Source organism: Corylus avellana, chromosome 1 (genome assembly GCF_965113065.1).
Source record: "Corylus avellana chromosome 1, dhCorAvel1.hap1.2, whole genome shotgun sequence".
Taxonomy (NCBI): domain Eukaryota; kingdom Viridiplantae; phylum Streptophyta; class Magnoliopsida; order Fagales; family Betulaceae; genus Corylus; species Corylus avellana.
Window position 1 is genome coordinate 12,196,118 of NC_142490.1, and position 15,606 is coordinate 12,211,723.

General features: G+C 34.6%; 1 protein-coding gene across 1 annotated transcript; it reads right to left on the reverse strand.

The window, feature by feature from the left end:
- Positions 1 to 255: 255 nt before the first annotated feature.
- On the reverse strand, positions 256 to 9,748 carry LOC132170783 (bifunctional 3-dehydroquinate dehydratase/shikimate dehydrogenase, chloroplastic). Its single transcript, XM_059581886.2, has 10 exons — positions 9,487 to 9,748; positions 5,214 to 5,322; positions 4,825 to 5,043; positions 3,774 to 4,114; positions 2,554 to 2,617; positions 1,858 to 1,966; positions 1,333 to 1,482; positions 1,097 to 1,245; positions 674 to 836; positions 256 to 392 (listed from the first exon to the last, which is right to left on the reverse strand). Exons 1-10 carry the CDS (start codon positions 9,684 to 9,686, stop codon positions 349 to 351), a joined length of 1,548 nt encoding a protein of 515 aa, XP_059437869.2. The 5' UTR covers positions 9,687 to 9,748; the 3' UTR covers positions 256 to 348.
- Positions 9,749 to 15,606: the final 5,858 nt, after the last annotated feature.

Sequence of the window (15,606 nt, forward strand, 5' to 3'; positions counted from 1 at the left end):
GCAACACACTGCCAAAAACGCTTTCCAAGCATACTCTCAAAAGCTTTCTCAAGCTTCTTTTTATACACACGGTAAAAAAAAAAAAAAAAAACCTTTTTTTTTTTTTTTATACAATACTTGGTGCATAATTATGCCCTTATTGATCCTGCGGAGTATCCTTCAAAGAGAAGGGTACGGGAAGGCCTCTGGATTGACAAGCCGGTGAAGGTGTTTAAGCTGAAGTAGTAACCTCAAATATACCATATAAGCTGAGCCAGCATCTTCACAGATTTATTTCATAAATACAGCAGATGAAATGAAGGAATTGATACCACACACATTTGTTCTCGGCATTGTTGGGTATAAGAATCAGAATTGCTCTAGAACAAGCTTGCGCATGAAATCTTCTGGAGCTGCAAAGCAGTAAAAGCAAAGTTTTGTCATCAACAAAGGACCCTGCTGTTAAAGCAGATACAGAAGGTTCAATATGACTGTTAGAATATATTCTGATATTTGTCTGACTGATTTATTTTCTTGTCTAGGTTGATTATATTTCTTTGTACATACTGATTTTATTCTGTAATATTTTTCGTTAATTCTCTGATTGTATTTCTTATACACATAAATATAGTATTCAGTTAACAATGAAAATATGAGCTCAATTGATGGTTTGTCTCAAGAGGAAGATTGGTACCTAAGCCACCAGTGAACAATCTAAATTGCCCAAGGGCCTGTCTGATGAACATCTCAACTCCACTCACCACAGTGGCCCCAACCTCTGTAGCCTCTTGCAAGAGCCGGGTGTTTCTAGGAGTATAAACCGCATCAAAAACCAGCTCATATGCTTTCAAGGATTCCTAAACAAGCATGACAAGAGATCAATATTGTAGAAATATATGATGAGAAATATAATATGAAAGAGAGAAGAGAGCAGAAGCAGAGAAAGAGACTTGATGAAGCGTTAGGGCAGAATCTTGTATTAAAATATATATCATAAACAGTATTACAATGGTCTCTATTTATATAGAACCTAGATTAAATAAGGAAGAGAATAAACCCTACAAAGAATTAGTGAATATAAAATAATCTAACAAATATAATGATCAATGGATAGAACCTTTGAAACAGGAGTTTTATCTGAATTTGGTTCCATTCCTACAGCAGAAGCATTGGCAAGGATCATTCCCTTCTCTGGGCAGAATCTGTCTAAACTTTCATATGGCAGAGCTTCCCCTGAAACTGCATTTGCAAGAGCCTTTGCTCTCTCTTTCGAAAAGAGAAAAGTCTGCGGTTAGAACGAATAAATCCATTTTCGATGTTATGCTTAAGGGAAGACTATAGGGTTTCTATTACCATGATTCCGGTTGAATATGACAACATGAGCACCTCTACTTTTAGCACCAAAAGCAAGTGCTCTTCCTGCACCTCCTGCTCCCACCAGCACAAAAGTTTTCCCAGCTAGAGGAGAAGCATGTGATGCATCCCCATTCACAACTCGTCCACCTGATCATGTAAATGAGATGTTAATGATGTTATCTAGACTTCCACCTGATACAACAATCTATCATGTTACCTAGACTATCATTATAGTCTTCCCTCAAGAAATCATCCTTTTCAGGTTGCCTGTAATTCTGTTTAAGAAATCTTCATATTAATAACAGTATTGGAAAGTAAAGAATCATAGGTTAAATAAGCCAGAAGGAATCTTTGACAATTTATCTTTGTCTCAACACTTCCTGGAAGAAAGAAAAATACAAGCCAAATTATGTTCTTGGCTATGGTTACTACCATCTAACACTTAGAATATGATATGTTAGAAAGGTGCATACAGCCAACTACCAAATAATCAAGAAAATGAGACTTTGGTTATTATAGTACCTCTTAGTGCATCCTCAATTGCAGTGATACAAGCCTCACAATCTGTGTTATATCCAATCAGCTTCCCATCAATGGGCCTCCTTATTATAGTATTTACAGCTCCTATGGACTGATTGAGAAAGCACCACAACTTAGAGGCTTATATAAACATTACCCTACAATTGACACAGAAAATTCAAACATATAATGTGCCTTAAAGCTGAAATTCTGACTTATCATTGTTAATGTCTGATATATATATATAAGTCTGCATGATGGTTGTTAAAGTCCAGCTATTGGATTTTAGTAATCCCAATTACTTAGCCGAGTTGTATATAAAACAACCATATTAGTACCATTCTCAAAAAGTTTGTTTATTAATTCAACATGAACCTCATTTCATTCTGGTTGGGGATTGAGACCAAAAGCAAACGGATCCAACTGAAGAACCAAGCAGAAATACATAGTTCGGCCCCTAATATGGTATCCAACATGACTTTTCAGTATATATGGCACTACTAAAGCAAACAATGAAGGAAATCTTGTTTAATTAACTAACCTCTAGCAGTTTTATTTTTCCTGTTCAGGCAGTAGATCTTATACCAAAAAACACACCAAAACACACCAAAAAAAAAAAAAAAAAAAAAAAAAACAATTTGCAATCGAGTTTGCTTAGAAAAAAGAAAGAAAGTAATGCACATCACCAAGTTTACAGACCTTTGCCAGTGGATGAACTTCATCACAGCATCCAACTGCTGCTTCCTTATGTGGGATTCCAACACTACAAGATTCAACAAATAAAGAGGAAAAAACCATAAGTTAGAGAACAAAGCATTGGCATCCTACCTAAGAAGCACCGATAAATCACTACTGATGTTTAGAGCTTAAGCTTATAGGAAAGAGTAAATTTAATCAATATTCTGTTGGGGTTATCCCACTTCGGTTGTGGAAGGGGTTGGTGGTCACTTTATAAGTGTGAGGGAAAGCCTCAGATCTTGAGCTAGCTTTTTAGGTTGAGAGAGGCCCAAGATCACCCAACAAATGGTATCAGAGCCAGGATCATGGGTTTGAGTCGTGGGGTGTCATGTTGATGGAGGGATTGTTGAGGTACAACAATGCCACTCTGTTCATTTGAACGACTCTTAGAACATGCCTTGCGGGGTGCGATTTCGAATGTCATAAAAGGATTTGGCTTCTCTCCCTGGACACCAATTGGTTTTTAGATGAGATGCTTAAAGGTCCGATCCAACAAAAGGACTCCCCAAAGGTATTAATCTCCCAACAACTAGTATCAGAGCCATGTTTGGTTTCCTATGATGGGTGTCGGGAACGCGTCTGGTTTGGAGTTGTGCCGGCTCCCGCAACTCTTATACGCGTGATGCTCTTGGAAATGTAAAAAGATTCATAAGCGAGGGGGAGATGGTTCAATGTGGTGATGGACTCACACGTAAGGGGGAAATTGTTGAGTATATGTGTAATTGTAAAAAGAATAGAATCCCAAATTGGAAATATATAAGAAGTGTGAGTGGTTAATATAGCATTGTTGGGCCCAAACCCATGAGCTTAAGCTTTTGGGTTGTGTGATATCTCAATATGCTATATTATAGACTTTCAAAATGACTTCCCAAAGGTATTAATCTCCCAACATTTAATAAGTGAGGCTCAACACGTGGAATGTTTAATTGAAATGAGAGGTGAATGATAGAGATATGATTCGTATTTAGGAGCTTTGGTATGATACTATATTAAATTACCACTTATCTTAAAACCTTAAGCTTATAGGAAAGAGTAAATTTAATTATTTAATCAATACTCTAACAAGCACAATTAGTTAGAAGTTTGATATAGCAGCCAAGTTGCAAAAGAAAAAAAAACCTTAAAAGACAAGCAACGAAATGCTGCTCTTCTATTTCTTTTATGAAAGAATGTGTGCATACCTGAAACCTGCGAAGTCAGTCCCTGTATAGGTTTCAAAGAATTCCTTGATATCATCAACCAACATGGGAACATAAATTCCATTATATCCTGTGTGCCTAAAGGCAGGGTTGTGCAGAACAGGGCCCTTGCTATGGCCTACTGGGTTTGAAATGAGACCAAAAACTTTTGTATCTGCATTCAGGTATTCAAGTTTGTAAATATGTTTAAGGCTGACTAGAGTTGGCAAGCCAGGTATGGATTTGCCTTCCAGAGATCCATAGACTAAAAAACCACCAAATTTAGGACCCAATAGTTGGCTTATTAGGCCTCTACTGCCCACTGCAACAGCAATTAATGGCACCTGGAGATGGACATAACAGCAGTAGATGCCTTATGTTGCTTGAGGTACAGGAAGAAAATAGAAGTAATCAACTCAATAAAGGCAAGGATAAACATTAATATCTGTTTTTGTACACACCTGAAGAGATCTTTAAAACAAAGGAAGAACTAGAGGTTCAGGGTCAATTCCAATTCTGCTTTTTACAATGCGTTTGGCGACCAGAAGTCCAATTTTAAACCAAACTGCAGAAATATAGTGTTTGGGAGTACGGTTTTAAAAAAATTGTGATTTGAAAACGTTGATTTTCTATGTTTTCAAATCGCAGGCAATGGGATGCATTTTTTAAGACACGATTTTAAACGCTAAACTGCGATTTTACCAAATACTTAACTTTGTTTGTAAAAATCCCACATTTTAAAATTGCAAACCCAACATACCCTTATTTTGTGTGTTTAAGGTGAACTGGAAATGCTGCATTATATGGTGTTCTAAAGAACATATTTTGTCTCATGGCATGAGTCTAACAACTGCCTGACTTGTGTGTTGAATTCTCCTAGAAAACATGTCGTTTTCCATTTTTGTTAAAATTGAATACACAAAATCATTACAATGATTAGATTCACCATTTTCTATCATCTTAAGCTTATACGCTCTCTAAAGAATGTTGAAAGTAATGTTGGGAAAGCAATACATAACATCATATGATTGACATCAATTGAATAAAGGGATACCTGGCAATGAGTAAGCATCTGGAAAACTGGTGCTAGATCTGTGATATAATCCACGTTGATCTCAAGCTTGATAACATCCGCTCCAGTAGATTGCATGCATGCAATCAGATGGCCGAGCCTCTCAGTGGAAGGTTTCCCACCATTCACATAACTTGATACTATTATTTTGCTGTCAGCACGCTTGTACAGATGCTCAGCCATGCCAATATCTGATGCCACCTGAAAAAGTTTCATTTCAGTTGGAGAAAACAAGAGGGTCAAAATCAGAATACATCACAAATGAACAACGACTTCATTTTCAGCTTTGCTTTGTGATCATTAAAGAAATTTGAGTGTACTCATAGTGGTAGTTATGACAGTTATATGATAATATATCCTTAAGGATGTACCTCAAAGTCCATCTCAACGAATTCAACATCTAGTTCAAGAGCCTGCCTCAGCACTTGCAGGCAGGTAAACTTGCAGTCTCCTTTGCCTGAGGTCCTTGACGATTTGAGCCTGAGAAATGGCAATTTTAGCATATTTCAGGAGATGTCTTATACACCTAATTGTCTTTTATTATTACACTACTATATTGTTAGAATATACGAAAAATATATAATATTTTTCGCATATTCTATAATTAGGTTGATATCAAATATTCTCTATTTATGAGCTGATTGTAATCAAATACTGGGATTATAATCAAATCAAGGATATTTGATTACTTGTATTTATGCAATATCATATAAATAGGGACATTTGTATTGTAGACAAAATCAAGTTAATGAGCACAATGTAGTCCTTAGGACTCTTCCAAGTGATGGACGTAAGTGTCTAACACCGAACCACCCATACATTCTTTGTGTTCTTTCTCTATATTGTTTCCTCTGTTATTTTCGCTTCATCATTATTTTAAGATGGTATCAGAGATGTAAAGATGTTTATCACTGTCTATCAACTTACAATTTTAGAACAAGTGATGATTTAACATGGTATCGGCCAGAAGAACCCTAACTCCGTCAATTCAACCTCCCATTTAATTAAAATATTTCACATGCTAATCCTCAACTATTAAAAGATTGCTTATCTCGTGTGGAAACCTCTGTTTTGCTCAAATATTTCATCCAAGGATCCTTCCAATTCCTCTTTCCTATCATTTATAATCTCTTTCAATTTTTTATTAAAGAGTAAATTGGTCAGAGAGGGGTTGCTCCTCCCCATGATGATCAAGACCCACTAATGGATCATAGTATTTCCATAGATTTTTCTCAAACAGCTCCAGTTTAAAGAAGTTGACTATTATCAAATGAGTAAATCAACATATGAAATAACCCATCAATTATTGTGTTCCGATTATTGTTATTATCCAATAATCTTATATTTTAGGGTTTAATTTAATAATAATTTTAAAAGTGACGTAGATCTTTCTTTTAGCATTATATGACCATGTTTTAGGTTAGTGGTTATTTAACGGCTGAGATTATATGAAAGGAGCGACTGAGATTGTGGTGCATAGTGCGTGATAGCTGCGCATTTGAGCAGATAAAAGGTGTTGTCCGTGACAGTTCGTTTTCGGGCGAAACAAAAAACGTGGGAAGAGCAAAGAACGGATGGTTGGGAATCTTGGGATGAGTTGAGGGGCCCAGGCAAATTGAAGGGATGAGAATGAGAGACAAATTCCAAGTGGATTGAAAGCATGACATGTGGTGGTCGATTAATGCTAGTGGGAGAGATATGGACATTTAAGGAATTAAGGGCCCGGGTACCAGTGACATTACTAAGTCGAAGATTCGGATCTTTCTAGCCCATTATTGACTTGTGGGTATATATCTGATTCATAACTGAAATTTCTTTAAAAGAAATTTTAGTATCACAAATGTATCATGTGTTTTTTTAATAAAAAAATATAATTAATATTTAAAAAATAAATAAAAACTAAAATAATAAAAAAAATGAGTAGCTGGTCAACCCATAGAGGGTGGTCGGACTACCCTCAAGGGTCATGGGGAGGTCGAAGCCACCCCAGACCTAAAAAAAGATGGGTAGCTGGCCACCCCATAGGGGGTGGCGGAACCACCCTGTTGGCCTGGGGGTGGCTCCATCTTTTTTTTTTTTTAGTTTCGGCCTTGGGGGTGGTCGGACCACCCCTAGACCAACAGTGGTGGTCCAACCACCCCTTAGTTTTTTTTTAAATATTTTAAAATTTTTAATTATTTTTAAAGTATAAATAATATTTTATTATTATTTATATTAATGGGACATATGTTCCATTTATGGCCTTGGGAACTCTTAGAGAAATCTTAACCATTAACTGGATATTCTCCAATTTAAAATGGACTAGAAAGGATCCTATTCCCTAAGTCGTGGACTTACACTTTTTTTTTTTTTTTTTTACCTGTAAAATACCGTGGTATTTTACAGTTTAACTTGTTTATCTCAAAAGTCATGCATATTAGAGTTGTTCGCGAGGCTAAAGACACTGAGCAAAAGGCTTTTAGAGGCACATTTATGCATATCATTTGCGTAGAGTTATATCCGAGACGATATTGTATATTTGTAATTGTCTCATACATGGAGGCTCTGGGTTTTACTGATGATAGAAGAATATTGCTGAGGTTACTTAGTCTTTCAACTCAGAACAATATATTTTATGCTTTCCGTTATAGTTTACTATGAAGTTTGTTGTCTGAGATAGTATTTCTAGTTAATTAACGTGGGAGCATTATAAGTAACACTCCAAGTTAATTACCTTATGTAATTAATTTCGAGGTGTTACATGCATCCCAACAATGACCGCAATAAAAACATTATATGGCAAATTAAAACTTAACAATCAATAGTTTCTTAGCAATAGTCTAAGAAAGGATAATATGCAGTTAGTTATAACAGATTGGTGTTTTTGTCTCCTCAAAAAGTAAAAAGACAAAAATACCCATTTACTATAACTAACGAAATATTATCGAATTCATTTAAAATGAAACGATCATATTTTCTAAGAAAGAGGCTATCCAAGCGGTCTTTTAAGCACCCCCATAGTAGCAAGGAGAAGGAGGGCCGGAAGGGCGGTAGATTTGGCCCATATTGGTAATTGTGTCCGTAGAGAGACAAAGATAAACAATTCTCAAATTCAAAAAAATTCAGGCCTTGGTGGGAACTATTCTTTTTGTTTTTTGTTTTTTATGTTTTTATTTTTTGGGTGTTCCAATAGATAAGTGTGAGAAAGCCCCAAAAACAAAGGGAATAAAAAAAGTGAGAAGAAACGAGGGCATTTGGGTCCAGACAAGTATTTACAGACAGCCATGATGTTTTGCATATGGTAGGGTTAGTTTGGTGGTGATAAGCAATTTGTGGCTCAGGAATTAGCCATGTTCTCCGACCACCTCTACTTTCCTCTCACCTTGGAGCCTTCCGGGTGCTTTTCATAACCCATCCCACTATGCTCCTTTCAATTTTCTTCAAATTATTGGTTGTCGGTCTAATTACATGGCTCGACGTTATTGATTATGTCATCCTAGCAAAAATACCAATAGTCCTATAAAACTTATTATAATATAAATTAAATAATTAAATTTATTTATTTTTATAATAAGATTAAGTTTTTAGTTAAGGTTATGAGTTCGAAAGAACACAATCTCATTTATTAAGCCAGTCACGTAAAAAAAAAAAATAAAAAAAATTGAAATATAATTTAAATAATTAAAATTTTAGAAGTTTGTCAATATATAACTTTTGTCCTTGTAAATAAATGTACTTTTTAACGTGTAGCTGTGACATAATTTCGTACGTATAGGCGAGCAAAGCTGACCCCTGGAAAAGGCTAGTCTCTTATCAAAGGTACAATAATTTAAGGGGTTTTTATTTATTTTTATTAGGGTAGATTGCTTCGATTGAATGCAATTAGTAACAAAGTTAGGGACCACTGACAAAACCAACGGAGAGTCAAGGCCACCGGCACGGTTGTCGGCTGGATATGAAAGTTACTAAAAAAAGAAAAAATCAATGTATATATATATATATTATTCCTACACCTCCTACCGACATTCTATTCATGGTAATACTACGCACACCTACTTATATTTTTATATTTATAAGTATTTTTAATTTTAAAAGTCATAAGTATACGTAGCATTAGAAAAAATATCTTGGTGGGGTTTGATAATCATTTTTAAGTATTTTTTTAGTAGAAAGGCAAAAAAAATAGAAGAAATGGGTAATAGATGGACAAATTTGTCGACCGTCAAGCAAGATCAAAAACGATGTTTGACTTGGGGGATATAGTGTATTTTTCCCGAATTTATTATAAGTTATCCGAACTAGTTCCTCAGCCTTGTTGAAAAAAAAATGAAAAAGATGTAGCAATGAGATGGAAAGTGTTTTGAGTTGGCTTTACTGTTCAATAATTGACACAGTTTGGGTTTACTGGGTAATTGAGAGAGTTTAGAAAAAGAAGTGAGGAAATAGATCTGAAGAGCACAGAACAGATCATCCAAAGTGATAATCTTACCAAAAACATATGGAGACATTGTGTTTCCTTTATTTTGCATGGTAAAATCAATATATATATATATATTATGTACATGCGGAAGTTTGGGAGAGGAGTGAAGGTGAGAAAAGCAAAAAACAAAAACAAAAGAAGATGATACAGCATGGTATAGAAGTAAAAGTGAACAGAGGAGGTACCTGAAAGAGACAATTGCAGGCAGAGTTCTTAGTTTAATGAGCTTCTGGACCTCAGAAATGTGGGAAAATGACATGGAATCGAGACAAAGCTCGACAAGGTCTGCACCTTCTGCCTTGGCTTTCTTCATGGAAGCCTGCATTTCTTCCATGGATTGGCATTCCAGTGGTGTGCACAATAGAAGGTTGTTCTTGAATGCCATGTGGGAAAGACACAGACACTGAAAGAGGAGGTTACAGTTTCGGTAGCTACCAATGTACACGCCTCTTGATTTATCGCAATGATGCAACCGTAGGAGAGAACAATCATAATGATAGAATACTACTTGACACTTGTACCAATTAGAAAAGGCCACATGGTCCAAGTCTTCAAGGATGTCTTCCACATCTATAAAGGATTCTGCTTTATGCCCAAATTAGGTAAACAGTAATGATATACAGTATATTATAAAATAAATAAAAAAATAAAAAAATTACAGTGCCATATCAATAAAGTATGATAAAAGTACCTTTTTTAACATTTCTCCATAGATAATAGAAAGCACTGTATTGTTTTTTGACCATGAAATTTAGGGATCTTGTGGTAGGTACCCAAAGATTCATTATTTGTTATAATTCAAAAGGAGAAATGCATTGGAGTACCGATGTATAGGATGCTCCAATATTTACATAAAGTAAATTTGGCCCTATGGCTTATGAGTTTATCAAAAAGCTCCGTGAAGATGGGGCGGTGGGTCACTAGAGAATCCCACCAACACTAGTTGCAGAGACTTTTCCCATTATCTCTCATTTCCACCTAATCCTTTATTTTCTTGTTTTTTTTTTTTTTTTTAAGAATATGTTTATAATATTCTTATCTAAATTAGGATTAATAAATCCTTAATTAGAACTTAAGAATTAATGAGGAATAAGATTTATATGAAAATTAGGGAAAATGGACCTAAAATGAGACTTGGCTATTTTTGGGCCTCAATGATAGGGTGACCGATCGCCTCCAAGGAGTGATTGATCACTAAAAGCTAGCCAAAAACCCTAGAGTGATCACTCCTCTTTTGATGATCGATCGGTGTCACATAGTTTATGATTTGAATACATTAAAGACTTGCGGACATGGTAGTTGGGCTATTTAAGAGCCCTAATGGCAACCCTAATGAAATTTGGTTGGCTAGGGCACCTAGAGCAATCAAGAGAGAGAGAGAGACAGCGATAGAGATAATAAGATTATGATCATCACGGCTTTAAAACTCGTTGCTGTCTAGAAGGGCACAAATATACATGTAAGCATATAACCATCTTTATATCCAGACGATGTGGGACGCCACTCATATGATATTATATATTATTATTATTATTATTACATCAACATGATTTTACGTCTTACATGCCTATCAGAAGCCTTATTGCATGTAGTTTATCATGCTTTTGTAAAAACTGAGTTCACTGCATATCGACATCACATGTGGTTAATTCACTAATTCGTTGACCTATTTTTTATCTTTCCACCTATCAAACATCTATGTTTTACAACCCTGTTGATCACTTATTAGAACATGGTTGATGGTACATGGGCCTCTCGCATGAGGACTTCAATGGATGATCACACTAGGCTAATCTTTGTGGCAAACCCGAAGATGGTGGCATATATGAAGGCTCACCATCTAGAAGAAGACTTTTCTTTTCTAATGCTTGTGTTGTAGTGTCACAGAAGCTTTGTTCGGGACTCGTGATGATTTACTTTTCGACCCAAGTTATTGTTATTTTGATGTTCCTTATATTAGAGTATACTATGGAGTTCAAGTGTAACTCAGTGATATTCTTCAACTGTAAGTCAGTAATAGTTTTATACTGTGACTATTATTCTTGAACTCCATGGTATACTCTAACACCTTCTAGACTTTATATGTAATATTTTGGAGACCTAAATTCCTATCTAGTACTCTATGATCAAGACTTTAAAGGTTGGCCTCTTATTGGTAAGTTATGTTATGACGTCTTAAGTTACCTTGTTGTCGGTAGAGCTCTGGTTATTTATATATGTGACTTAGTTTGTGGCTATCTTGTTGTTGAAGAGAACAAAAATAAATGTATCTTCTGTTGCATAAACTTCTGATTAAGGAATCAAAGTAACTATTTAGGTTATTTACTTAGTCAATAAGCTCAAAAACGTTACAACGACACTATATATGTGGGTTTATTAAGGAAGCCGTTACAAAGAATATACACACGGCAATGTTTTACAAGTTTTATGTGGTATTCTCATATACACAGGACTACGTCTTATGAAGCGAAGGTCACTAATTCGAATCTCTCCTCCCCCTTTTGTGCAAACATACATACACACACACACACACACACATATATATATATATATATATATATAAGACAAATTATATTAGTTTTTTTAAATGGCAAGTTGACCTAAGGACCACTTTAATAATGCGAATGATACATGAATTAAATGCGTCGGTTCTAAATATTAAATGAGCTTTTTGCTAAGGCTGAAAATGGACTGAGATCCAATCCAATCCTTTTGGACCGGAGGGGATCCAGTCCTCGTTAATGCAAGTGCATAATTGTCTAAATTATTTTTGGGGACAATTATGCCCCTACAATAATAAGAACTGGATCCCCTCCAGTCCAAACGGATCGGAGAGGATCCAAATGCGCTATAAATTGCATAAACTAAATTTGCATTTAATGATCTAGTTTTGTATGTCGGGTCCCATAATTACAATGCCAAGCTAAACACCTACTTGATCGAGTAGGCCCGTAGTTGATCGGGCGGACAACATCGAAAGCCTTTCACAATTGTGTTACAAAAGACAACCAAAAAAAAAAAAAAACTGTAGAATGCCCAACCCAATTGCAGAGGGTTTTATCCACGCAATTTACCCTTCTTGTTGACTGGTTGTTGAATAACATTATTGCTGCCTGTCTTTTACCATGTACCGACCGAAAGATAAGAGCATGTCCCTCCCATGTGCTTTACCTAGTGAGACATTAAAATCAGCAATAAAAACAGAGGTTTTCTACTTGCCAACCTGTCTTATTTCATGGGGCCCCAATAAAATGCCCATTTTGGAGACTTTTCTAATTGGCAGGGCCACACAACAATATAATTCCCTTCCATGTTGCTTTCTCAAAACATCACTTGGCCCTTTCAAGCGTCAATCATCATCACAATTCATTGCTAGAATGGACACTTGAGACACTATTATTTGTTAGGTAAGGATCTGCCCACCAGCTCAAGATTCAAAACAGTTGATGGACTTGAATTATTACGGTTGATTGATTGAGACACTCACAACAACGTCTCCAAATATAATTTTTGTATATTTTTTTTTATTGAGTTGTGTTTATTTTATATTTATTTCACAACTCCTTTTTATTTAATAATGAGTGGTGTAAAGGTTAGTTGAGATTCATTGTTGAATAACAACTATATTTTTCTGACCTTACTCTACATTATTATTATTTTTATTATTATTATATCTGCCTAATTTAATTTGGACCTCGAAATGATTATTTTCCATGTACCACCTACCTACTCCTTATTTAATTATTGAAGAAAAGCAACAAAATCTTCTGAATTTCTACAAATTAAAGTCCTAATTAAGAAGCATGTGATGCATGTGAGTTTGAAGGGATTTTTATTCTTAAAGAAGCACAATTTCGAATATTTGATTTTTGAAATATCGAACAATATTCTTAGGCCATCCAATTTGGGCATTTGGCTGGAGGGTATGCAGTGGGAGTTACACAAGTCCAATGTAATGGTGGACAAGAAGGAAAAACAAAAGTCCCATGTAAAGATGGACAAGAAGGACAAAAAAAAAAAAATTCATCGAGTTGAAATATTAACTAAATGATTAGATTTAATACTTTCTATTAGTTTAAATTTTTTGGACAAGTAGTAATTTAATATAGTATTAAGGTAGACGTCTTGAGTTTGAACAAATAATTCTCTATATACACCATTCTTTTATTCCCTTTTACTCCTCTAGAGCTGACGTGACATTGTAAAACAAAAAAACAAAAACTCACTTTCATGCACCATATGCTATGAAGGACCACATCATATCAACTTTGACGGATAAAATGATGGTGTATAGCATTAGGTAGGAGTGCAAATGCTGATGCCGTTATTTGTAATATCCGCAAAATGCAGATATCCCTTTTTGCATCATGTTTTTACTAACTGCGGTTATTATCCACCATTCGCATCTTAGGTAATAGGCTTTTTGTGCATATTTTAGTTTTTTTTTTTTTAACCTTGTTTGGATTTCTATTAAAGCTTATTTTAAACGATTTTGAAAATAATTTGAGCCGATTTTTAGTGTTTTGGGGTTTTTTTTTTTTTTTTTTTTATTAGTTATAATATTTTGAAAATGTATTGATTTCACATTACTTTTAAAAATAATGTAACCATAACTTATACCTAATCCAAAACATCATTTTAGTATTAATTAAACATGAAAACGATATTATTTTGGTGAATTTTTATTTTATATATATATCAAAAAAGAGAAGTGGCATACGTGTGCTAAAAGCTAAAATTTGCGTTGTGCGCACGTTGTGCGCACGTTAATTATAATGTCCTTTCCTTTGTGGGGTGACCTTAATTATGTGACACAACGTGCGCACTTTTGCGAAGCCACGTGAGGAGTGGGACAGTGGAGAGACACTGGAATTGCGGAGCACATGCAGATCGCTAGTTGTCTGCTATTGTGTTTCTTTTTAATTAACGAAAAAAAACCAAAAAACAAAAATAGAAACAAAAGTTATTACGTAAATATAAAATTCTATTAATTAACATATATATATGCTCACATCCATCAGGGTATATACCCTGATGGATGTGAGCATTATGATTCAAAATAATACTAATAAAAAAGGGCCCTATGCTAACATGATGCACTCCAGTCATTCACCAGTTTAAGAGATATTTAATAGACAATCATACGACTGCTATATAACTATGATGATGTGATGTGAATATCAGCAATTAATTTTTATTTTTTACAAGCTTTTGTTAATCCAAATGATTATTTTTACTGTCACATCATCATAATTATATAACAGTAATATAAGAATCTACTAAATAACATGTCTCATTTGATTAATGTGGTTTTAGTGATTTTTTTTGTTTTATAAAAAAAAATGATATAATATGATATAAATGTGATATTGATTGAAAGGTGCCCATAATGATCACCCCTTTCATTACAAGATGGCAGGCTTATTCAATGGCAATAAGGGTGAGATTATATATATATATATAACCTCCTATTGTAGGTTGAGTCATTTAAAAAATCATAGAACAATATGTGTAATTGTGAGGCAGATGGAAAAATTATATCTCTGTATGTCAATGTGATGTCTTTTGTGCTATCAGGCGGTGGGTAATATTGCTTTAGTAGGGTGTTTCACCGCTAAGATAAAAAAATGCTAAAGCTCAAGAGTTAAAACACGTGGAATAATTTTATCATATCTTGTTTTCGGTACACGAGAGTCACCAAATTTTTTATATTGCCATGCTTTATATTTTTAAAACGTGAAAATTGTTTCGTGGAGTTGTTTATTAATTTATTTGTGTGAGTAAAAAAAAGCAAAGACTAACTAAAAACTTAAACATTTATAATAATTGCCCAACACATCATCCTTTTGTCACCAAATATTCACAATCAATCATTTCTAATAAGGAAAGTATCAAAACCATAAATTCCATCAAACAGTGATTAACTTCACGTTTAAGGTATGCAAGCTGCAGATGATAATGGTAGGTTTTTGATTGAATGAACTACTGATTGGACCAATTATTTGAGTATGGGAATCCATTTCTATAATATTTCCAAACTATATAATTTAAGGTTGCACGAATCAATTGATAATGACTGGTTTGTCTAGTTGGATTAAGGTCTTCAAAAGTTGTCCCAAATCTGCTCACCATATTAACTTTGTTAGTTACTTTCATTGAATTTATCATTTTAATCATTACATTAACATATGATATAATTAGTGTCACCTCGGCATTTTCAACGCATGCAAAATGTCCAATCACCAGGGAATCCCACTTTTCGTTAATTACGGGTGTGTTTGTCAAATGACTTGAAAAATAAAGTG